This window comes from Rattus norvegicus, chromosome 10 (genome assembly GCF_021556685.1).
Source record: "Rattus norvegicus strain SHRSP/BbbUtx chromosome 10, alternate assembly SHRSP_T2T, whole genome shotgun sequence".
NCBI lineage: Eukaryota > Metazoa > Chordata > Mammalia > Rodentia > Muridae > Rattus > Rattus norvegicus.
Genome location: NC_141543.1, coordinates 108,495,001 through 108,519,346, shown reverse-complemented (window position 1 = coordinate 108,519,346; position 24,346 = coordinate 108,495,001). Strand labels below are relative to the sequence as shown.

Here is a 24,346-nt window from a genome sequence, read left to right as displayed (position 1 = left end):
GGACATGGGCTGCCGGGTGGCCTTGTGCAAGACCCTGTACTCCCCTGCTGTCCACTCCTGTCTTGGCACCATCTTGCTCAGATGGACCTCCGCTATCTCTCCTCCGCTAAAACTCCCCCACTTTATTTTTCTCTGTGCCTTTGGTTGCGGCTAGAAATAATTTCCAGATACTACTCACGTTTGGGGAGAAACTATTCTCTCTCTCTCTCTCTCTCTCTCTCTCTCTCTCTCTCTCTCTCTGTGTGTGTGTGTGTGTGTGTGTGTGTGTGTGTGTGTGTGTGTGTAGGAGGGACTTAACTAAAAAAGATTTCCTAAAAGCGCTCAAATACCTTTGACTCCCATGCCAAAGGGCACCCAGGGATCCTGGGCTTCCCTAGATGTGTTGCGCTGCTGGGAACATGTGACCAGGCAGACTTGAATGTTCTTTCTCTCCTGAGGTCTGTCTGTCCATCTCCTTAGCATCGCCCTCACTACTGCAGGTCATTGTCCCCGTCCCAGAACAGCAGGTGGTAAAATGGAGGAACCCGGAGACCTAACAGTGCATCTATGGAACTGTTTAGAAAGCAGGGAGATGGGGTTGGGGATTTAGCTCAGTGGTAGAGCGCTTGCTTAGGAAGCGCAAGGCCCTGGGTTCGGTCCCCAGCTCCGAAAAAAAGAACCAAAAAAAAAAAAAAAAAGAAAAAGAAAAAAGAAAGCAGGGAGATGGCTAGCAGGGAATTACAGTCCTCTGCCAGCATGGTCGCCCATCCCTTATCCAATATCAGCCTTCTGAGGTCATCCTAGAGAGCTCACCCTTGGTTCCCACCTCCTGGAAAGGTACGTGTCCTCGGATACCCGCACCCCGGCAAGCACAGGTGCTCTTAAAGGTGAAGTGAAGCCAAGGAGAACTCTCAGGTCCCCACGTGAGCGGCTCAGAGGAAAGAAAGCACAGAGAGGTTCAGAGATACCCACGGTGGCCATGGACCAAGGGACAAAAGAGGGAAACTGAGGAAGCGAGCTCTCTGTGTCGGGCGGACAAAGCAGGTAGGTTGTCTAAGGCTAGCACCGTCTTTCCCAATGTTCTTGGCTCGAAAGCAAGCTCAAGGCTAAGAATAGGATGGTGGCTCTCCCAGGAGAGCCCAGGAAACCATACGCTCACCCCTCTAGCTACTGAACTGCTGTTGTGAAGAAGCTACTAGGAGTGGCAGGTTTATATAATCCAGTAGTGCAAATGCTAGGCACGATCTCAGACTCTCTCACCCACACCATATTGGCAGAGCCAGGACAGACCGTCTCAGCAGCCCTCAGTGGTCATCATTCCTAAGGGTGACCCATTTCAGATCATGATGTCCAGGCTAGCCCCTAGGGACCCTCTCTCAGGTAGGGTCTGGCATTGGGGTTTTTTTCTTTCCTATCCCAGGGGCTCTCACTAGCCAGAGCAGCTCCACAACGCCTCACTAAGGACCAGTCTGTTTGGAGATCTTGGGAGACACAAAGGTGACAGGGTTGTGTTTCCAGGCCCAAGGCCAGACTCCACACTGAGGACCAGCCACAGGGCTCTGCATTACCAGCGAAGAGTGGGGGACAGCACAGTGGGGGACAGCACAGCCCAACTCTAAGGGAACTGCTCCCATTGCCTATTAAGTTGAGCTGTGGGGTTGTAAGAGTCAGCTCTGCTATCCAGTTCTTCCCGCAGTCCAACCAGCCCAGCCCTGTCCCTTCTGAGAGGCTGAGGAAACAGCCCTAGGCCTTTTCTGTGGGTGGCACACACCTGTTTTCCATCCCTACCCTGCCACCTATGCTTACAGAAGTTCCCCTCTTCTGCATGTGGTGGGACTCACAAAGCATAGGCCTCTGTGTGAGCGCCACCCCCTCCCCCAGCTCTGGATATCAGGAAGGGGGAGGGGGTCTTCATAAGGCTGCTTCTGTCCTGCACAAGGAAGAGCTGGGACCAGAGCAGCCTGATGCACTGCCTGGGGAAAGGCTGAGTGAGCCTGGCTAGTGACCCAGTCAGTATCCAATTGTTGGGCAAGTTGAGATGTCCCACCTGGGTCCTCGGCCTGGGAGAATGGGTGGGGCCAGCCAGGGGTGGAGGAGAGACTAACAGGAAAGTGAGCCTAAGCAAGTGAAGAGGGAGGGGAGAGCTGGAGAGTGACAGGTCGATCAGTGTCAATCACAGGTGGCCACACCCTCTTGGGGTGGGGCACTGTAGAGAGAAATGATATAGAGTCCAAGCAGGCTCCCTTCCTTTTCCTGCTCCGTGGACTTACGGATTAGGAAGTATCCGAAGCACTCAGAAAATCGTAAAGGAAATAAGAGAATGAGTTTCTGAACACTGCACCTCCACTACTCAGCCTGGCTCCAAACACACACACACACACACACACACACACACACACACACACACACACACACAGAGGAACACATGCCTGTGTACATGCAAAGGCCAGCAGAGGATGTCAGGTGTCATTTCTATCACTCTTCCTTACTCCCTTGAGACAATAGTGAACCTGGAGCGAGGCTGGCAGCCATTAAGCCCCAGTAGTTCTTCTGCCTCATCGGCCACAGCACTGGGGTTAAAGGCATGAGTATGGCCATGCCTGGCTTTTTCACATGGGTGCCATCTGGTGAGACAGCAAATGTGCTAACTCTGGTTTCTTTTCCTTTCTTACCAACTCATTAATGCCTTGCTGGGGACCTACCTAACCCTGACTACATCCTTAAGACCCCACCTCCAAATGCCACTCACATGACTGTGGTGAGCGAGTGCCCTACACATAAATTCTGAGGACACCCTCCATCTTAGTCCCATTTCTGTTTCCGTGATGAAATATCTTGTCCTGACAAAAACAACTTGAGGGAGTAAGGGCTCAGTAGGTTTGCAATTCCAGGGTACAGTCTATTGCTATGGGGAAGTCAAGGCAGGAACTTGAAGCCCTCAGTCATCACATTCACAGTCAAGAGCACTGGGCAATGAACCCATGCATGCACGCTGGGGCTCACCTTGCTTTCTGCACTCTTAGACAGTATGAGATTCCCCTAGCTTAGGGAATGAGGCCGCTCACGGTGGGCGTAATCAAGATTATCTCCCACATCTGTGCCTACAGGCTAACCTAATCTCAATAATCCCTCACTGAGACTCCTTTCCCAGGTGATTCAAGATTGTGCCAAGGGGACAAACCATAGCACCTCTCAGAGAATGGCTGGCTGGCTGAGAACAGTCTGAGACAGTTACAGCCATATTTGCACAGGTCCAAACCCCAGAACCTGTCAGTTGGTGTTATGGCTTAATTGTCTCCCACAGACTCTGGCCTTTGGAAAGAGGGTTGGTCCTTCACGGGTGGCGCCATTTTGGGAGGTGGCAGAATGTTTAGTGGGCAGAACCTGGCTGGAGGAAGGAGGTCATTGGGAGGGTGTCGTGAAGGGTGTCTTGTTCCCTCCCTTCCTGTCATTACTTTATCCATGTGTGTGCATTTTCACACATGTGTGTGTGCATTTTCACACATGTGTGGGTGCATGCACAAACTTGTACACACACCTGTGGAAGCTGGAAGTTGGTATCAGGTGTTTTTTCCTTCACTCCCTTTCCCATTATTTCTTATTTTATCTTAATTGTTTTTCAAGGCTGGGTTTCTCTGTGTAGCCTTGGCTGTTCTAGAACTCACTCTGTAGACCAGGCTGGCCTTGAACTCAGATTATCTGCCTGCCTCTGCCTCCAGAGTACTGGGCTTAAAAGCATGTGTCTCAATGCCTGGCATACTCTCCAGAAGCTGGAGCTCATCCCCACAGCTAGCCAGCACGTCCCAGGGATCAAGTCTCCACCTCATGAGCACTAGGATCCCAGACAGGCTCCCTGGCTCTGACTCGGAGGATCCAACTCTGGTCCTCACATTACACCGAGCTAAGTACTCTACCCACTGAGCCATCTCCCCAACCTCTTCCTGTCTTGCTCTCTGCTCCCCAGGAGCCTTGATGAGAGCAGCCTCAGCCAGACGCTCTCACTACCACCGTGTTCTACCTCACCTCGCTGCCCCAGCCTTGGCTGTGCACTGCCATGGCGTTCTCCCTGCCTTACCTCACGCTCAGACCAATGAATCCGGCGGAGCTTGGACTGAATTCTTATACCGCATGAGCTAAAAATAAACCATCCCTCCTTTCAAAGTGTTACTCCGGACTATTTGTCACGGGAAAGAGAGGCCTGATGGCCACGGCTGGCCAAGCCAAGCGCACAAGGCAAACGAGATATGGTTCCCACTTCTGACACTCCCGGGGCGGGGGGTTGAGGGGGACCCTTGAGCGAATGTCCCTGGGTTGGAGTCTGATTCCCTGCCTGACTGCACACTGACAGCCGCGGAGTTCTCCCTCCTCAGCTTTCTTGTTGAAACACATCCCTCTCGGGCTTCCGTCACTTACCACTTAAGTCAACTAATTTCCTACTAAACCCAATTTCACTCATGGATGGAGGAAGAGCCCATCGGTTTCTTTTCCTTATGCCATGTACTATTAACACTTGAAATTATGCAAACAAAATTGGCCAGCACTGCCAATTCTCCGCAGGCAGAAAGGGCGAACTTCCCTGTCCAACACCCACTGTGGAGACAGGCCTTCAGGAGGATGGTTCAGGACGCTCCAAGGGTTCCCAAGGGGTGGGGGTGGGGGGTGTCCTGGCTCTACATCTCCTTCTCTGTGTGCACACGGCGGGAGCGAGGCTTGGGTGTCTGACACCACCTCCCCATGTGCTTATCACGGGGCATTGTGCACCACCTCCCTCATCTAGCAACGTCTCGATGCACCAGAGGCAAATGTGGATTCTGCGCACTGCCCCAGACATCCCTCCAGCGAGCCAGTTAATTAAAACGCCAAAACACGAGGAACAGAAAACCTGGCTCGTCCAGCCAGACTTCTCGTTAGTCAGCGGACGGACCAGACACCTGGCAGGAACATCTGGGAATGAGCTGCGACCAGTGTGCAAGCCGTGTCTTTGTCCCGCCCGGTGCCTGCCCACACAGGGTCTGGTTGCAGCCGAGGGTGCTTTCAGAATGCAATGGTTCTCGACTCCCCTGCTGCTGCTGCAGGGCTAACAGGCGACCATGCCTCCTATCCTATCCTCCCATGGTTTCTGTCCAGGTCTATCCAAGCTGACTGACTCTCCTGTTACAGCTTGCCTTGTTCCCCAAACCCCACAAGGTTCACAAGCTGCATACTGACTGCCTCCCTCCCCCACCGCTTTCTCAGCAGGCAGCTTCATTTGGAGACAGTGTCTTTACCAAGAGGACAGAATGAAGGCTGGGGAGATGGCCCATGGTTAAGAGCACTGGCTGTTCTTTTTTTTTTTTTAATTTTTTAATTAATTTTTATTTATATGAGTACACTGTCGCTGCCTTCAGACACACCAGAAGAGGGCATCGGATCCCATTACAGATGGTTGTGAGCCACCATGTGGGTGCTAGGAATTGAACTCAGGACCTCTGGAAGAGCAGACAGTGCTCTTAACCGCTGAGCCATCTCTCCAGCCCCACATATCAACTTTCGAGGCTACACAATGAGCTCCTGGTCTCTCTCGCTTGCCTCTGCAGGGTTTCCCCAGGTCCCCGCTTCCGGCTGGCGGTGGCGTCGGAGGGCAACCCAGCACTGGCTGTTCTTACAGAGAACCCATGTCCAATTCCCAGCATTCATATGGGAATTCACAACCATCTGTAACTCCAGCTCCAGAGGGATCTCTGACCTCCGAAGGCACCAGGCACACATGTGGGGTAGGTGTGCCTATGTGAAGGCAGAACACCCACCCACATACATAAAAAAAAAAAGTTCTTTTATAAAAAGAAGCTTGGGTCAGTTGCCTGAGCCCTCCCTCATGCGACTGTGACGTGTTTCTCAATTTTATTTTATGAGCCAGGGTCAGTCCTAGTCTCATTTCTGCTATGATAAAATATCCTGACAGAAGGCAGATTACGGAGAGAGAGGGTTTGCCTAACCCTGTCCATCATTGTGGGGAAGTCGAGGCAGAAACTTACAGGAACTGTGCACATAAATCAAGAGCAGAGAGAATGAATGCACGAGGGCTTCCTTCTCTTACCAGCTCTCTCTATTCCTAAATAGTCCAGGACTCCTGGCCTAGGGAATGGTGCTGCCCACACTGGGCTGAGTCTTCTCACTTCCATTAAAGTAAATCAACCGCCTCCCACAGACGTGCCAAGCGTTGATAGACAAGTCCTCACCGAGAATCTGGGTTATATCACGTTACAACCATCACAACCAACCATCACAGGGTCTCTTATTCTGTAGCCAAAGCTGGCCTCAAACTCATGGCAACTCTCCTGTTTCAGTTCAGACTCCCAAGTGCTGGGGTTACCGATGCGAACTATCATATCCAGCAAGGACTGAGTCCTTGTAATGGGTGAAGTTTGGATACTGACACACTCTTGAAGAGGCCAAGCGGAGGGAGGCAGGGATAAGGCTGACGAATGCAGGTGCCATGGAGTGCACCATAATGGACCTTTTCTTGATGGCTTAGGAGGACACAGCCTGTCACACCAGATCTCAGACTTCTGGCCTCCAGGGCCATGAGGGAGAACCTCTTGTTTAAGCCGCTTTGCCACAATACCTTTGCTGCCACAACCAAGAGAAACCCAGCACATCCCAGCAGTCTTTGGCCATGACAGGTCTGCATTGCTGTAGTGCTATGCACTGAAGACCACACACAGCTCAGCGTCCACTGGGTTTACATCTGTCACTCTCACAATCGCAGTGGGGAAAAAGTGGGTCTTTATATCCAACAAAGCGTGAGACCACAACACACACACACACACACACACACACACACACACACACACCCCAGTCCAGGCCCACCAGCCTAGGAATGGCACTGCTCACAGTGGGCTTGGCCCCTCCCACATCAATTCCCAATCAAGACGATTTCTTACAGCCATAGTCACAGGCACAGCTAATCTTGGCAATTGCCCAACAGAGGTTCCTTCTTCTCAGGTTACTACAGGTTGTTGTCAAGTTGACAAAAATTAATCAGTTCATTGGGCTCCTCCTTGTCCGAATCTCCCGCACTGGGCCTCACCCTTCTCTCAGCCCCTGCAGCCAAGGGGACCCTGAGTGCTTCCAGCCACGAGTAGGCTCAGGAGGAGCCCCCACACTCCTACAAATCTGCCAAGGCTAGGCTCCATTCTAGACCCTAACCCATCCTCTGGCCCTGCCCTAGGTACACTGGAGACAGTCCTTTGGCACAAGCCAGGGCAAAGTCAGCCCCATTCCCTGGTTTCTCAGCCTCAAAACCCCAAAGCTGCACTTAGGGAGGCCGCTAAGAAAGGTCACAGCTCTGAGCTTTGTGGCACCTTGACCCGAACATTCATGAAAATGGTTGAGATTCACTCAGCCAGGGTGCTAAGAGCGGGGTCCCTTTGCTGGTGTGTGCAAAGCAAGCAGGTGTCTGCTGTATGGGGCTAGAGTCCTCCTCTCCCTGAGCACAAACCCAAAATAGCTGCTGCTGTTAATCTTGAAGTGGGGCCGCTGCTGCTGGGAAGGAGGATTTGGTTTTGTTTTGACTGCTAGTTGTTTCAATTGTATCCGGGGACAGTTTTGAAAGCACCTCCCTGAGGAGACCCCAGGAGGCGTTGGGCTGTTGGCACCCAGTCCAACCAGTGAAAGCAAGATAGATCCCACACACATCCCTCAGAGGACCAAGGCCAGCACTTTCAGGCCCTGCCAGGCCTACCAACTTCTTGAGCTTTAATTCTGAGATGGGTGACCTCTCAGTGAGGTCTCTCCTGGGACAGAGTCTCTGGTGAGGTGCTGGGAGGATATGTGTGTGTGTGTGTGTGTGTGTGTGTGTGTGTGTGCGCGCGTGCGCACGTGCATGTTGAACAGGTATATGCATACAAGTGTGCATGCATCAGTATATAACATGTGTGCACATAAGGGTGGAGGGACATGTGTGCACATGTGTGTGAGTAGGTGCGAGCGTATTCATGCCCATATAAGTGGGTGTATATGTGTCTTCATGCAGTGGTACCTAGTGTGCATGTGTGAGAATCAGCATGTGTACTGTGTGTGCAAGGACATTCCTGTTCATGCATGTGAGAGTTGCATACACAGTAAGTTCATGTGTGTAAATGTGGATGTCACATGCACATGCACATGAGTGTGGACAATACACACGTATTTGTGTGTGTTCCATGCATGAGCTCGTGTATGTGCATGCATGTGGGTATTATCTACACAATAAGTTCATATGTGTAAATGTGGGTGCAACATGCACATGTACATGAGTGTGGACAATACACACATATTGATGTGTGTTCCATGTATGAGCTCATGTACGTGCGTGCATGCGGGAGTTCTACAAGTTCATAGACAAGTGTGTGTAGGCAAAAGCTACAGGTAGGCATTTTTTTCAATTGGGTCATTACTGGTCCTTTCCACACCCAGGAAGCCCACAGTCACTGCTCTGGTCATGGATGGGCAATGGCAGGGCACCGGCCTTAGGCTCAGCATCCCATTCCTGAAGTGGACAGAGGAGCTGGGCACGGAAGAACTAGGGGTGAGAGATAGGAGAGGAGAGCCCTGGCATAAGCTAGAACAGAGCGACCAAACCAAGCACCAGCCCCCGCCCCAGGGAAGACACCTAAGGTCCCTCCGCTCCTCTTCAGTGGAATGGTCTACTAATGGTTCTGTGCCGGCTGTATGCTGTGCTGGCTGGTTCTGTGCTGGCTGTATGCTGTGCCGGCTGGTTCTGTGCTGGCTGTATGCTGTGCCGGCTGTATGGAAGCTTTCCTTTCATGGAGTAGGATTAGGACAGCTCACCTTGCTGGCACAGATCTTGGTGGGTCAGAAAAGAACAATCAGGCTGAGCACCCTCTCTAGTAAGTGGGAGGCCACCTGAGAAGGGGGAGGTGTGGGTAAACCAGATAGGATGTCCCCTGCTCCCATGAGTCTTTGGAGAGCATAGCCAAATAAGAGTCCCTTGGCACCCTTGGGATTTGTCCCATTGCAACCTTAGGTGTCTGAATTTGCCTCAGATTGCTGGTGCCACTTGACCTGAGACTCTGGCCCTGGGTCCGTGGTCCTCCTCTTTTCTCCATGAACCGTATGACTTTTCTATAGGAAGCCTCCTGGCCAGGGAAAGGTCACTTCATTATCTGTGAAAGTTGGCTATAGTAAAAGCACCCTCATCAGCACACCTCCTGAGCTCCCTGCTTGAGGGAGCAAAGTGGGCATGGGGCAGGGCAGGCGGATCTCAGTACTGAGGTGGCCCATGCAACTGAGCACACAGACTCCCGACAAGAGGCCTGGGTAAGGGAGTGCTGTCTGCCTCCCTGCATCTAGGAGTTGGTCCAGGACAGCTCCCCACTGGGTCCCCCCCCACCCCCTTCTTTTGTTTTTGGAGACATCAGGGTTACTTCTCAGCTGGCAGCAGCCCACTTCAGGTACTGGGTGCTGTTAGGTATGCAGTACCACCTTGACCCCCATCATCTCTCTCCCCTTCAAAGCAGGTCCACTCTTGTCCTTGTCACTTGCTCTAGAGACACCTTTCAACCTTTGCTGTGCCCACAGAAGAGCATTACCATGAAAAATGACTCAGGCCATGGGGATAACACTCCAAAGCGCTTCTTTTAATGCCCCTCTCAACCATACAGCCCAGCCCCCACTTCCTCATTCCCCAGATTCAACGAGACTGACTTATGAAATGGAATTCACGTTTACAGGCTCCCTGGATGGCTGAGGACAGGTGCAGCTGGACACAGGTCCCTGGCACTATCCTCTGTCTTAAGGGGATGGCCACAGCTCAGCGGGTCTCCTTATTCCTGTGCATCGTAACTGCACCAATGCACATCTAGAAGTACATCTAAAAGATGTGCCTTCGTACATATCCAATGCCACACAAGAAGGACACAAAATAAAGTAAGAAAACACTTATGTATGTCTATCCAACAGATGAGTGATAAAAAAAATATTACCCCAGCTAGACATTAGACAAGACACACACAAAGAACATAAACACACGCATACAGACAACACACATGCACACATATGAACAACATACATACAAACACCACACATACACAAGCATTGTACACACACATAACATAAACACAAACAACACACACACAAGCAACATACACACACACACACACACACACACACACACACACACACACATACTTCTATCCTTATATTTTTGGTTGTGAGCCTAGCCTTTAACGGCTGAGCCATCTCTCCAGCCCACATACTCCTATCCTTAAGTATCCCTCTGTTTGTCTTTCTTTCTGACTGCTAATCTGATGTTCTCTGTCTGTCTGTCTGTCTGTCTGTCTGTCTGTCTCTCTCTCTCTCTCTCTCTCTCTCTCTCTCACATACACACTCCTATCCTTCGGTACTCCCTGTCTGTCTGACTTTGCCTGTCCGCCTCTGTCTGTCTCTGTCTGTCTCTGTCTGTCTCTGTCTCTGTCTCTGTCTGTCTCTCTGTCTCTCTCTCTCTTCTCTCTCTCTCTCTCTCTCTCTCTCTCACACACACACACACACACACTCACTCACTCCTATCCTTCATTACCCCTCTGTCTGACTGTCTATCTGACTTTGTCTGTCTGTCTGTCTGTCTATCTGTCTGCCTGTCTGTCTCTCTCTCTCACACACACACACACACTCACTCCTATCCCTCATTACCCCTCTGTCTGACTGTCTATCTGACTTTGTCTATCTGTCTGTCTGTCTGTCTCTCTCTCTCTCTCACACACACACACACACACACACACACACACACACTCACTCCTATCCCTCATTACCCCTCTGTCTGTCTATCTGACTTTGTCTATCTGTCTGTCTGTCTGTCTGTCTCTCTCTCTCTCTCTCACACACACACTCACTCCCATCCCTCATTACCCCTCTGTCTGACTGTCTATCTGACTTTGTCTATCTGTCTGTCTGTCTGTCTGTCTCTCTCTCTCTCTTACACACACACACACACACACACACACTCACTCCTATCCCTCATTACCCCTCTGTCTGACTGTCTATCTGACTTTGTCTGTCTGCCTCTGTCTCTGCCTCGTCTGTCTGTCTGTCTGTCTGTCTCTCTCTCTCACACACACACACACTGCAGTTCCTTTGTATTCCGCATGCTCTTCCTCCCCATACATACCCCCACCCCCCAATTCTCAACTACAAACAATCTTTTAGACCCTCTTCCTCACCAAGCACAGGGTGGGGTGTATCTGTCTTACTCAATGCCAGAAGGACCTTGACAAGCCCGGCACTGGTGGTCAGCATTACCTGTCAACCATAGTGCCTTCATAGGATGCCCAAGGAGTCCAGCTCCGAAAACATACCCTGAAGACTATGCCCAGCCCACCAGGAACACATGCGGCGGGAGGGGGGTTGGGGGGGGAGCTCATGTGCATATGGTGACTCCTCTCTCAAGACATTATGCATTAGCCTGTGAGCGCAAACCCAGACCTTAGTCTCTTGGCAAAGGCCAAGTGCCTGCAGACTAGAGCTATGCAAACACACTTCCTCTGAGGATTCTAAATACAAACAGGCGTCTACATGGAAGAGGGAGCAGGAAGAGGATGTGCAGGTGAAGGAGGGGACCAGGGCGGACCAGCATCTGACAGAAGACCGTTTCCAGGCTGTGGGCCCCACAGGTAGAGCATCAGCCAGGGGGCCAGGCTGTCCTTCACCCCCTCCCTACCCTGTCTGGCTGTGGACGGCTCCCTGGTACTCACCTCTGCAGCTCCTTCAGGGAAACTGTGACCCGCAGGCTGTGGCCCAGCATGTACAGAGCAGCCAGAATGTCTGCCCACTGCACCATCTCTCCCAGAGGCCCGCCCTTCAGCACCCTTGGGCTGAACACGTCCCCAGACTCCTCTGTCAGGAAGCCGATGTGGACAAGGATCTGGGTGAGCAGGACATAGAGGGAGGGGTCAGAGGGCAGCAGCAACTCTTAGGTCTGTACGCCCCACCCCCAGAAGCCAATCCATGGCACACAGGGTCGCCTGGTTGGTGGCTTTTAGACACAGAACTTTGGGGCCGTAGGTGAACGAGGCGGTTGTGTGATTTCCTCCTCATGGAGTTTACTTTGCAGATGTAAGAGTGGACAACGGTACACACAGACAAGACAGAGTCAAGTCTTACGAAATGACAAGGATTCCGAAAGAAACAGAGAAGTGACAAGCATGAAGTTCTCTATTACAGGGATGAAAGGATGGGTAGACAGATGGAGAGATGGATGGACAGATGGGCCAACAATCCATCCTCAGTCTGTTATTCCCAGACTCCTTAAATGTCCCAAGGATGCAGGACCTCCAGGGGTTGATCATCCTGGCCCAGCCTGAGAAGGGGCCAGGGGCTCAACCATCCATCTTTACCCTGTCACCCTCAAAACCTGTGACTGAAATGAGTTTTTAAAAAAAATCTAATGCCACTGGTTCAAGGACACACACCATACCCAGCCAGAACTCCTTGTCTACTTGTGACCACCTGAAACCCTGTGCCCATTTGGAACCAAAGGCTCATGTCCACTTAGAACTGTGTCTTCCTGGAACCTCATGGCCATGCCCACCTGGAGGCCCATGCCCACCTGGAGGCCCACCTGATGGCCCATGCCCACCTGGAGTTCCATGCCCACCTGGAGTTCCATGCCCACCTGGAGGCCCATGCCCACCTGGAGTTCCATGCCCTCTTGGTGCCCCACACCCGCCTGGTGCCCCAGTGCTGTAAGCACATTGTCCAAGCACTCCCTGAAAGGATAACATACTTGCTTCTGGTCCCTCCGGATGTCCCCCAGCTTCTGTGCTAGGTACTTGGCAGCTTTGGTCCACTGTGCGGTGAACCGCCTGGTTCGCTTCTTCATGAAGATAAGGGACTCCTTCCCACTGCCCATCAGCTCCAGGAGGTGGGACAGGTTGCTCCGGAACATAGCCTAAATTGGGGCCACAGGCCAGCTCTCTCAGTCCCCGACCAATCCCATCACCATCCCATCCCCAGCTTCCCAGGACAGAAGCTGCCACCTACTGTAAGGTGAGTGCCTGCTCCAGCATCAGGGTGGGAAGCTGCGCTTGTACCTTCCCGTGCTCACACCAGCCCTCCTCCCCAGTTAACTGCCCACCCCCAAGCCCTCCAGGGAGCCAATCATCTTGGAATCGCCAGGGATGGGATGCCTTTGAGGGGTGCCAAGGTCACTGGAGTGCCTTGAACCTGTTAACTGTCTGAGCCCAGGAATCTTCACCCATTAAATACACCCAGAGAAGGACAAGTATGGTGTGTGCACTCAGAAAGCCCTTGGTACATGATGGCTATTACTGCTGTAATTCTAATCCATTAAGGGACTTCTCCGGGACTTCAGCCTGCCTCTCAAGCAAGTTCCCTGTACTGGATTCTGCAGACGGTGATCTGGGGATCCTCAGCGAGCAGAGCTGGGAGCCCTATTCCAAAGGGTTGGGTCGGGGGTTCAGTTCCACTATCCCTGAGGATATCCGGTCTAGGCCTACCTGGACTCTGGGAAGGGACTTGTGGGCTGTCCGGGTGGCCGTCTGGTTCCTCCAGGGAAGCGGGGGGCAGAACCACTCAACCTCACTGAGGTAGATGAGGAAGGAGCACTCGGTGCCGTCTACTCCAAAGAAGGCGTAGCAGGGGTCAGAGGTCCAGCGGGCACGCATCCACTACGGAAAAGGGCAGGCCTGGGTAGGCAGCCAGCAACCCACACACCACCTCATAGAACCCACAGCCATGGGGTCCCTAAGCTCTCCCTAGTCGGGCGGGAGCTGTGAGGTCCCAACCTAAGGGTGCACCAGAGTAGAGCCACACAACTGGGCTAGGGAGACTGGTCCAAGACCAGCTGGCCCTCTACCACTGAGGACCAGAAAAGGAGGTATGTCACCTTCCCAGAAGCCTCACAGAGGACGTCCTGAGAACTGAGACTCGGTGGACATAAAGGGACCAAGCACAATGCAAAGGTCCCAGAGGTTAAGCAGCTACAGCCCCTGTCCCCTTGTCTTGTCATCTTAATTAGAGGCAGGGTCGTAAGGCATCCTCTGTGGGGGCCAGGGCCAGGGAAGTTCTTTCTACAGGGGCTGCATGTGATCTCTAAGGAAGGGCTCTGCAGCCCCACAGCCTATCCCTTAAAGGTTCAGAGACAGAGAGGAGCTGTCGTTAAGGCTGCAGGTCAGTTCTCTGCATGCATGGACACAATGCAGTCAAAAGTGGCCCTGGAGGTGGGCAGAAGGGGCCCTTGGTCCAGCAAGTCATGAGCTGAGCCAAGAGGACCAAGACCAGACTCGAGTGCGCTCCTTGCCAAGATGTCAGAACAGGTCTCTAGGTGACCAAAGCTCCTGAAGGCTCGAAAGGCTTTGGGCTGATTATCGTGGTAGGCCCAGTGGAGAGAACATTTCTCTGAGGCCGTCGCCACTAGCTTATGCTGGGTTAGGGACCTAGTCATCAGAGTCCAGCTGGGACAGAAATCCAGAGCTGAGCTGACCTGGGCAGAGCCCTAAGGAGGAACCTCTCACCTGTCTGATCTCCACCCGGCATCTTCCCTCAGGGAGGTCCCCCTAGGCCTCACCTCCACTTTCCCCGAACAGTCAGGGAACTTGGGGTCACTGGGTGCTTCACACTGGTCCCTCCGACCTTCAGACACTGCAAAAAACAGAAGATGGCTTACTGAGACACTGGGGCCTGGAGGCATCGAAAGAGAGGGGAAAAGGGTGAAGAGGTGTGTGGTAGGACAGAGCAGTGGTCACCCCTCCTGCCCCCTCATCTGAGCTACCCTACCCCATTTGCTCAGCCTCCTCCAGGTTCAGAGCAGCAAGCTCTTACAAACAGCTACAGAGAGGCCTTCCAGATGGACACCCCCCCCAGCTCCCCACAAATTATACCCTTGCTTTTCCTGAGAACAGCAGATGGGCAGAAGCATCCAGCTTTTCCCAAACCAAAAGGAACCATGTTGGCCCACGCTGGTCTCTACATCTTGAAGCAGGCCAGGGTAGGGCCCCCAAGACCTAGGCAAGTGTTACCAGAGAAATGGGACTTGGGGAGACTCTGCCTCACACACACACACACACACACACACACACACTCACACACACACACACACTGGCCTCTGGGGACACAGTGCAGTGTCCTGGCTCTGACGCACCCACCCTTGCTATGCAGAATCAGGCTGTGGCGCAGGATCTGGTCCACCTTCACAGCGATGTCAGACACATTCTGGGCAATGGCCTGGATCCTTTCAATGAGGCTGGCCCCTGGGGTGAGCCTAGAGGGGAGAGCCAGAGATGAACCAGTGAACAATGGTGTGGTCTTCCACAGCCTACTTCCCAGGGACAGTCAGCAGAGGCCACAGCAGAAACCAGGTGGGAGTGAAGATGAGCTGGCCTCCACCCAGCTCACACCTTGGACCCCACAGGGACGCACACTTCTGCGGAACTCTGCTGTGTTCACTGTGCTCTGAGTATGCCAGACACAGCACCTGGGACTGAAGCAGACAAAGAAACTTCTGTCTTCCTGCCAAGACCCTGATTGGATGGGCTCAGGAACCCCCAGATGACAGAGGCCTTTTACTAGGCGCAGCCAGCCCATCTGAGTCTGTTCACACCTAGACAAGTTCACACCAGCAACCTGGAGACCTGCCAGTGAACTACCACTGAGAACCCATCCTTGTGTGTGTCTGTGTTCGTGTGTGGTATGTATCTGTGTGTGTATCTGTGTGTGTGTCTGTGTGTGTCTATGTGGTGTGTCTGTGTGTCTGTATGTGACTGTGTATGTCTGTGTCTATGTAGAATGTGTGTGTGTATGAGTGTGTGGGAGTGTGTGTGACTGTGCATATCTCTGTGTCTGTGTGTGTTTGTGTGTGTCTCTATGTGTATAAGTGTATGAGTGTGAGTGTGTCTGTGTCTGTGTGTATAAGTGTGTATATGAGTGTGAGTGAGTGTGCATATCTATGTGTATGAGTGTATATCTATGTGTATGAGTGTATATGTGTGTATGTGTGTGTGTATGTAAGTGTGTATGTGTGTATGAGTGAGTGTGTGAATGTGTGTATGAGTGTGTGTGACTGTGTTAGTGTGTGAGTGTGTGAGTGTGTGAGTGTGTGTATGAGTGTGTGAGTGTGTGTATGAGTGTGTGAGTGTGTGTTAGTGTGTGTATGAGTGTGTGAGTGTGTGTATGAGTGTGTGTGAGTGTGTGTATGAGTGAGTGTGTGTGTATGTGTGAGTGTGTGTATGTGTGAGTGTGTGTATGTGTGTGTATGTGTGTATATGTGTGTGAGGATGTGAATGTGTGTGTGTGAGTGTGTGTGTATATGAGTGTGTGTGTATGTGTTTATATGTGTGTGAGGATGTGAATGTGTGTGTTTGTGTGTGAGTGTGTGTATATGAATGTGTGTGTGAGTGTGTGTGTATATGAATGTGTGAGTGTGTGTGTGAGTGTGCATACATTCATGGACCCTATCACTCCCCTGGAGCTAGGGTTACTGCTATTTGTGAGCCACCTAGATTGGGAGCAGGGATCTGAACTCTGGTCCTCATGGCTGAGCAGCAAGCGCTCTTAACCACTGTGCCATCTCTTCCATTCCCTTTCATTATTCTAAGGCAGTCTCATGTAGGCCAGAATGGCCTCAGACTTACTATGTAAGGGAAGAGGACCTTGAACTTCTGGTCTTCCTGTGGTCCCCTCCCAAATGCTGGCATTGCAATGAGCACCACTGTGGCCCATGTGGTGCTGGGAATGGAACTCAGGGCTAAGCAGGTGTTCTACCAACTAAGCCACATCCCCAGCCCACTTCTCTGGATCTTGAAAGAGCCCTGGACACAGACATTAAACCCTCTATTTCTCTCCATCAGTATGGGGCCGCTTTGACTTTTGGAGAATTTATTTCCTTGTTGATTACTGGCCAGTGCTCTGGGAACCGTATTAGTTGTTAGATGAAGTATTTATCTCCTGGCACAAGCTGCTATCGAGACAGCTCCCACTCTGCTGGCCTTATCTTCCTGTCAAGCACAGCCCCGGGGCCTTCTCCAGGAAGCCACTCGATGGCAATACTTAAACCCCACTTGCTTTGATTCTCACCTCACCTTCTGGCTTCACGGTTTTGCATACACACGCACACACATACACACACACACACACACACACACACACACACAGACAGACAGACAGACAGACAGACAGAGAGACACAGACACAGAGAGACACACAGAGAGATACAGAGAGAGAAAGATACACAAATACAGACACAAACACACATACACAGATATATATACTCAGAGACACACACACATACACAGACATATATACTCAGAGACACTTACACACACATAAACACAGACACACAGACACAGACACAAATAGACACACAAGCACACACACACATACACACAAAGACATACACACACACACATAAAAACAGAAACAAATACACGGCTACACACAGACATACATGGAGACATACACACAGACACACACACACACACACACACAGATGTACACACATGCACACTGCTGCTGCTTCTGCTGCTTAAGCTCTGCTTATTCCTGTACAAGTACTTGGTTTGCATGGATCCCTGGCATGGAAAATGTATGAAGGGTCTTTCCAACCCACACCCACCTGGGCATGCAAACCTCGCCTCTCACAGGCTGGGTGAGCTGCCTACCAGAGAAGTGGTGGCCCTGGGGAGCAAACCGCCATGTCAGGACATCATCCTCTCTTCCCTTCACCTAATAAGGAGCACAGAGAGTGACAGAGAGCTAAGAAGTTCCAAAGGCTGATTGTGCCCATCTTCTATACCAGCCAGGGACAGGACAGCATTGGTTGGATGAGTGCTGCTTTCCCTTCCCAAAGTCTGGGATTACAGGCATGCACCACCATGTCTGGTGTATGTGATGCTGGGGACGGAAGTGACCGGAAGAGGTGGCCCAGCACACAGGTTGAGATGTGGGGAGCCCCGGCACACAAGGCTGTGGTGACTCCATGTCTACCAGGTCAATCTGCTGACACATAGGGCTACCAACACCACCCTGAGGACTCCTGCCAGGAATGGAGGTTCACAGGGTTGGAAAGGGCCAAGCGGCTCACATAGCAACCAGCCAGGCATTCTGACAGTTGAGACATGCAGCCTAGCTCACCGCCACAAAGCCACCTTCCGCAGGTATCTCTCCATCTGCCTTCCCAGAACCCCATCATTCCCCATGCTACAGGGCCTGCCTGAGCTCCCCAGCAGGATGGCTTTCATACAGAGACCAACCCTGACAGTGTGGACACGCGCCCAGAGACCCATCAGTGTAGGCTGAGTAGCATCTTTCTCCCCAAACTCACATTCTCCGATAACGTTGGAATGCGCCCTATTTGAGATCAGGGAAGGTCAGGCCTTGCTGGATTAGGGGTAACACTAAATCCAATAACTGTTGCCTTGCCAAGAGGTCGCCGGATAAGGTACAGGAATGCTGTCCTCCAGGTATGGCATGGCATCACCCTGAGCCACTGAGACCTACAGCACAAGACTTACACAGCCATTCTTTAATGTTTCCCCCTAAGAGAGGCTGACCCTCACTGGAGCCCTAGCCTTTCACTTGCTCCTGACCCTCTCAGTTGGGCATGGTCTTGAGGGCGCACATAGAGAAGTTTAGGGACTCCAGAGATATAGTTTTTGTGTGCTGTCACCTATGCTGGTGTGGGCTTCTTCATCGAGACAGCTGCCGGCGTCACCCTTGTCTTCCTATACGTAGCTCCATGCTGCAGTTGGACAGACGTGTTTGCTCTGTGCGTGCTCTACCTGTGTCAAATAGGTATTCCTGTGTGTCTCTCGGCAGAAGCTGAGGGACAAGTGGGCTTTCAAGTGATACAGGCCAGGAAGTGCCAAGGTCAGCTCTGAGCTGCTGTGCCAGGATCCAGCCCTGGAGGACACCCTGGTTCAGACATCAGCCCCAGAACTGGGAGGGAGTATATGCGAAGTGTCAGTTGTTTTCTGCCCCGTGACTTGTAGCTGCCCCACAACATAAACCCAACGACCTTCTGCTGAACAGAGAAAGCTGCTTTCGCTCCTTCTAGGTGCCAGGCTCCAGCGGTTGAGAAGTTCCCTTCCCTCTGACTAAACTCAAGAGTCATCCTACAGCCACGGTGGCTCCCACTGGGGGACAGAGGGGTTGGCTGACCTTCAATCCTATTAGATTATTGGGAACAGTGAAGCAGTGAGGAGACGGCCTCCTGGCTTCCTCTTGAGGCAGGGCGACCCTAGGAGGTTGGGTTACATAACCCCTGCACACTCAGCAAACAAATGCAAAGTCCCTTGGAGAATTCACACTGAAGCAAAACAGGAATGCTGTGGTATAGAGTGGGATCGAACCTGTGTCCTCGAGCATGGCAGGCAAGTGCTTTACCACTGTACCAAGCTCCCCGAGCCCTCTTGACATGCTTTTCCTCCCTAATTAAGCAGACGCCCTGTCCCTCAGAGGAAGTCGTGAAGGCTCAGGCACAGAGGAAAACACTGAACTTTTCTGGAGGACTCAGCAACTCTTCTACAATAAATAAGTGGTTATGTGTGTGTGTTTTTTTTCTTTTTGCATAAAACATATCGCCAGCACGGGCTTTAAATAGTGCCGTGGCGTCTGTCAGACTTAACAAGCTCCAGTCATTCCAAACAAAATGGCTGGGCGTCACTATTATTAAACTGGACTTAACATTCACACAGCACTTTCTGTTTCCAAATAACACACGATTAGACTTCTCACGCTGAGCCGCTTTTCTACAAATGGCATCGAAGCAGGTTCTGAGGCCTCCGCACCCAGATGTGTGACTTGGGAAATACCTGAGTTGGAAAGAAAAGGGGGCGGAGTGCAATTGGTAGAGGGCTCACCTCCTGCGCACAAACCCTGGATCTGATCCCCACATAAACTGGGCACAGGGACATGCCGTAACCCTAACACTTAGGACGTGGAGGCAGGAGGATCAGAAATTCAAAGTTGGGGGCTAGTGAGATGGCTCATCCATCAGCTCTCTTCCAGAGGTCCTGAGTTCAAATCCCAGCACCCACATGGTGGCTCACAACCATCTGTAATGAGATCTGATGCCCTCTTCAGGCAGACGGATATAAGTGCAACGGAGCGCTCATACATTAAATAAAATTTAAAAAAAAATCAAACTCATCCTCAGCTATATAGATAGTCGAAGGCTGGGATAAATGAGACAGAGACGAACAGACGGACAGACAGACAGACCGTCTCATCCCTGCAAGCAGGAGGTGCCACAAAGTAGATTTGAGACAGGAATTTGGCAGGAATGTACCACGACACTCAGCAGAGGCCACACTCAGTAAAGCCAGGATTGCAGAAAAGGCCATCTATCTAGTACAGGAGTGAAACCCTTGAGGTACAACCACCCCGCCAAATGCAGGCGGCAAAAGCCAAACCTGTTCTAAGGGTTTTCTTGGAAACAACCTCACTGTACCCCCAGGGCCATCAGCAGGATTTCCTTCAGCTGGAGCAGTGACCCTGAGCCTTTTGAGCCTCATAGCATGTTTCCTTTCCTTCTCTTACCCTCTTGAGGTGTTTGCATGGACAGAGAGCCAGTCGTGAACCAGGACCAGCCTAGACGGTGAGGGAGCGGGGAAGGGGCAGCTCCAGGGAAGCAGCACAGGCAGTGTGTGAGGGGAGGACATGGGGGGACACCCAGGTGGGAATCCATGGCGCAGGGGCCTTTCTCAGCACCCGCTCAGCCTGGCCTAGAGTCACAGGCCCCTTTCCAAGCCCACCCCGGACAAATGTGGCAGTTACTCCATTGCCCTGGCTCTATTGTACAGGCAAAGCAGGCTGGCTCAGCCCCCTCCAGCTCTGTGACCAGGAGCAGCCCTAGCTCTATTTGAGCCCTTCTATCCCTCCTCTGTAGCCTGGACGTTGCCAGGCTGTTGGTGAAGAGAGAGGTCTGCAAGCGTCCTTTGAGGGTGACTTTGCCCATGGCCACCCATCACCACCCCTCAGCTTTACCCATGCTACTGTGATTCAGCGCCACCTCACATGTGGTCCTGAATGGAAAAGGCCCCGGCACACCAAGACAGATCAGCAGGCCCAAACTTGTTACAGAGCTCCCCCTGTGGGCACTGTGACCTCAAGACGCTGTTCAGGGCCCCAAGTTCTAGGAGAGGCTACCCCAATCCTGCCATCTGCCCCTTTATTTTAGAGCTCAAACTGGGAAATGCCCCACAGTTGATAAAGGGACTTTTCCTGGGTTCACACATCAGACGAGGGATGGGGGAGGTCAGGAGGATGGCCCTGTGCCAGTCCTGACTGCTTCCCTCCGCATCTACCAGATACATGGAGGCTAAGGACAGCTACACCATCCTCTGTTCCTACATGCCAGTATCTATCTACACCAAACAACCAGGCCTCACTCAAGAAATGGAGAATGCTGGCCCAGGCTGACTGACACCAGCCTGTGTTGCCAACACTAATACTGAGAGCTGCTCTAGGGTACCCCAGCAGATAGGTAACATCACAGGTCTGTCACCCCTGGTGCTCTGGGGAACCCCAGTCCGGGGTGTATACTGTTCTCTACAACTTCCAGAACCAAGCAGGGAATTCTGACATCTGCAGTCCCCAGAACACCCTCAACTCCTTCCAGGCCTGTCCCCAACAAGGCCCTAAAGGCACGGCCCCACAAGGTCATCAATTCCAGCCCAGTCCCCTTACCCCGGAGGTGGCACACTAGACGGCCTGGAGAAGGAGGTTTAATTCTGTTGCTCTGTGATTTACGAGGGTTACATTCAATTAACAGGAGCATTGATTTCCCCACAGCTGGCCAGCAAGCTCTCTGGGAATAATTGTATTATGAAACAAAGTGCTTTCAAAACACGGGAACCTACATGTCTAGGTGCTTGCAGAAGTATACAGTGATGTATACACATACATGCAAACACACGACGCGGGAAACAGATGCCCTGTGCCTCCCTGCATCTTACACACGGTATACGACATGAGACGCCCCTTGTAGTGTGACCTTTCCTCCTCTTGTCTCCACTTACTCCAGCCTCAGCCCCTCATCCACCCCAGCCCCAGTCCCTGCTGTGGTGAGTCTGGAGGTTGCAAACAGATGGTGTGAGATTGACCCATCTCTCTCTCTCTCTTGGTGGGAAGAGAAAGGACAATTCACCCCAACGCCTAAAATAAGCTCGTCAGCTTGACAGGCTCTAGAGTCACCTAGGAGACAGGCTTGTAGGCACGTCTCCTACATAGGGAGTTTTTAGACTGGGTTAACTGAGGTGGGAGATCCGCCCAACCCATCGCATGGGCCTGGGTCGTCACTGAATAAAATGAGAAATCGTGCCAAACACCAGCAAACCTCTCCCTGTTTCCTGACTCAACATGACCTTACCCTCCTGAGACCACGCCTTCTCCTCAGTGATGGACAGTACCCTCCAACTGCGAGCCACAATAAGCCCTTGTTTCCTTAAGTTGCTTTCCTTGGGTACATTGTCTTGTCCCAGCAGTGAGAAATGTAACTATGTAACTAATGCGCTGGGTGAGTGCTGGCCACTGTTAGGTTCTGCTATGCAGACTTCCCACCTCAGCACCGACTACACACAGCAGGAAGGACCCAGAGTCGTCTGAACCTCCCCCCACCCCCACCCCCGTGATGCCCGCTGGCCCTCGGCCTTGGTCACCTGTCCCTTCCCTGGCTTTGGCTCCTTGCAGGTTACCTTGAACCTGCCCTGTCCTCACCCTGACCCAATGAGGGTCTGCTCCTCAGGTGGTCTAGCTGGCCCCTGACATCACCATTATCTCGTAGTCCCTCCCTGCCAGCCTAGCCCCTCTCCAGCCCCAAAGAAGACCAGCTTTGAGTGTTTTACCAAAATGTCTTCCTGTCATTGAGCCTCCTGTCAAATCCAAACCCAGAGCCTCGCCCAGCACACGACTTGGGAAGAACGGTACCCATCTTGTAAAGTTGAGATTGAAACACCCCTACTTTGCACTCCCTGTGGCTGCAGTTCCTGAACCCCAACCCCCACATAGCCACCAACACAGTTGAAAAAAAAAGAGAGCGTTATTTCCCCCAACGAGAATGTGGCTGTATCTTCTTCCTGCACTTTAAGCCGAATTCTCCACACTTATGCTATGGCTCTATTTATAACCACAGTTTCCCACGTTGACAGTCACATCCTAGCATCGAGGGCTGTGCACAGTGGCACACACCTGTAACCCTTAAAACCGTCTTTTCCATGTGCCAAACAGGAAGCCCCTCCCCATAGGGTCACCTCAGGGGCACAGCCAGCTCAGGCGCCACCCCCCACGACCCTGGGCCAGGCCAGGCACAGGGTGTGGAGCTGCTGCCTAATTATTCCCCATCCAGTCCCTCACTGCTTCTTGGGTACCCTTCCCCCACTCTGGAGTCCTCAGCCCGGACTCCGCGGACCTAGGGAACAGTCAAGAGACAGATGTACTTGAACGCGGCCAGCCGCCAACTTCAGAGCTGTCCGCCGCTGAAGCGCCTGATGGGAAATTCAAAGATCGTAGCTATTTGGCTGAGGGATGCATAATACAGTGGTGTTTGCCTCAAAGCTGCCTTCCTAATTATGTTTTCCTAGGCTAAAATAGCAAATTCGCTTTCCCCAAGGACACACCAGCCACCGTGGAAAGCAAGACGCTTAGAAGCTTCCAGAAGGGCAGGAGGAGGGCAGCTCCAGGTAATTCTAGGAGGGCTTCAGCAGGGCGCTCCCTGTAGCTCTGGCGAGTTAATCATGGTTAACCCCCGGTGGCTGGGGTGGGATGGGACTGGTGGATGTGAACACAGATTCCCATGAGCCCTGGCGCACTCCCACCTCTCTCCCTGGGTCCCAAAGCCACGGTGTCCCTGCAATTTATAGCTCTTGCCTGTGGAGTTTGATGGGCTCCGCTGGTCATGATGGATGGCTGCTATTTCCCGGAGATAGAACTTGGAGGTGGCTCGCACTCCCCCACCCGCAGGGCTCCCTCCTTCCCCGGGAGCAGATGAAGGGCAAGGAGTGGAGGGAGGGGTAGGCCAGCTTCGGAAGAAGCCATTCAGTGAATGTGCAGTCTGCCGCCAAACTGGATCCCTGGACCGTTGACTGTGCAGCTCATTGAGCAGGGGCCGTGGGGCCTAGGGGTCTGCCCCCTGAAAATCGCACCTGTGGCCTGCGGTTGTTCCTGGACCAAGGCAGAAGATGGGGCTGAGCCACAAGGCAGGAGAGGGACAGGGGCCTGAGGGGACACAACGGGTGATGGAGTCTACACGGAAAACTGCTTCGTGTTGTGGAGCCCAAAGAAACCGGGTACCTTAGCCCCCTTCTCCTTCCCAGCAGCCTCTCTGCTTCTGCCCTTGCCAATGAATAATCCATTTTTTTTACACAGCAGTCAGCGATAT

The 24,346-nt window shown here is 52.3% G+C and overlaps 1 protein-coding gene and 1 long non-coding RNA gene across 5 annotated transcripts in view; one reads left to right on the top strand and one right to left on the bottom strand.

The window, feature by feature from the left end:
- Positions 1-24,346, bottom strand: part of Mgat5b (alpha-1,6-mannosylglycoprotein 6-beta-N-acetylglucosaminyltransferase B) — a 68,776-nt gene that overhangs the window by 28,251 nt on the left and 16,179 nt on the right. For all 3 annotated transcript variants that reach the window (NM_001440285.1, NM_001440286.1, XM_087572543.1), the window contains 5 exon segments: positions 11,709-11,878; positions 12,740-12,904; positions 13,473-13,643; positions 14,543-14,616; positions 15,120-15,235. In NM_001440285.1, the coding sequence (NP_001427214.1) occupies positions 11,709-11,878; positions 12,740-12,904; positions 13,473-13,643; positions 14,543-14,616; positions 15,120-15,235 (696 nt within the window).
- LOC148003192 (uncharacterized) overlaps positions 23,251-24,346 on the top strand; it is a 5,189-nt gene continuing 4,093 nt past the window's right edge. Inside the window, exon 1 of one of the 2 annotated variants that reach the window (XR_015632279.1) lies at positions 23,251-23,648. This is a non-coding gene — a long non-coding RNA (uncharacterized LOC148003192). Of the gene's footprint in view, positions 24,255-24,346 lie in introns of both variants that reach the window. The other variant, XR_015632278.1, reaches the window with a different exon arrangement.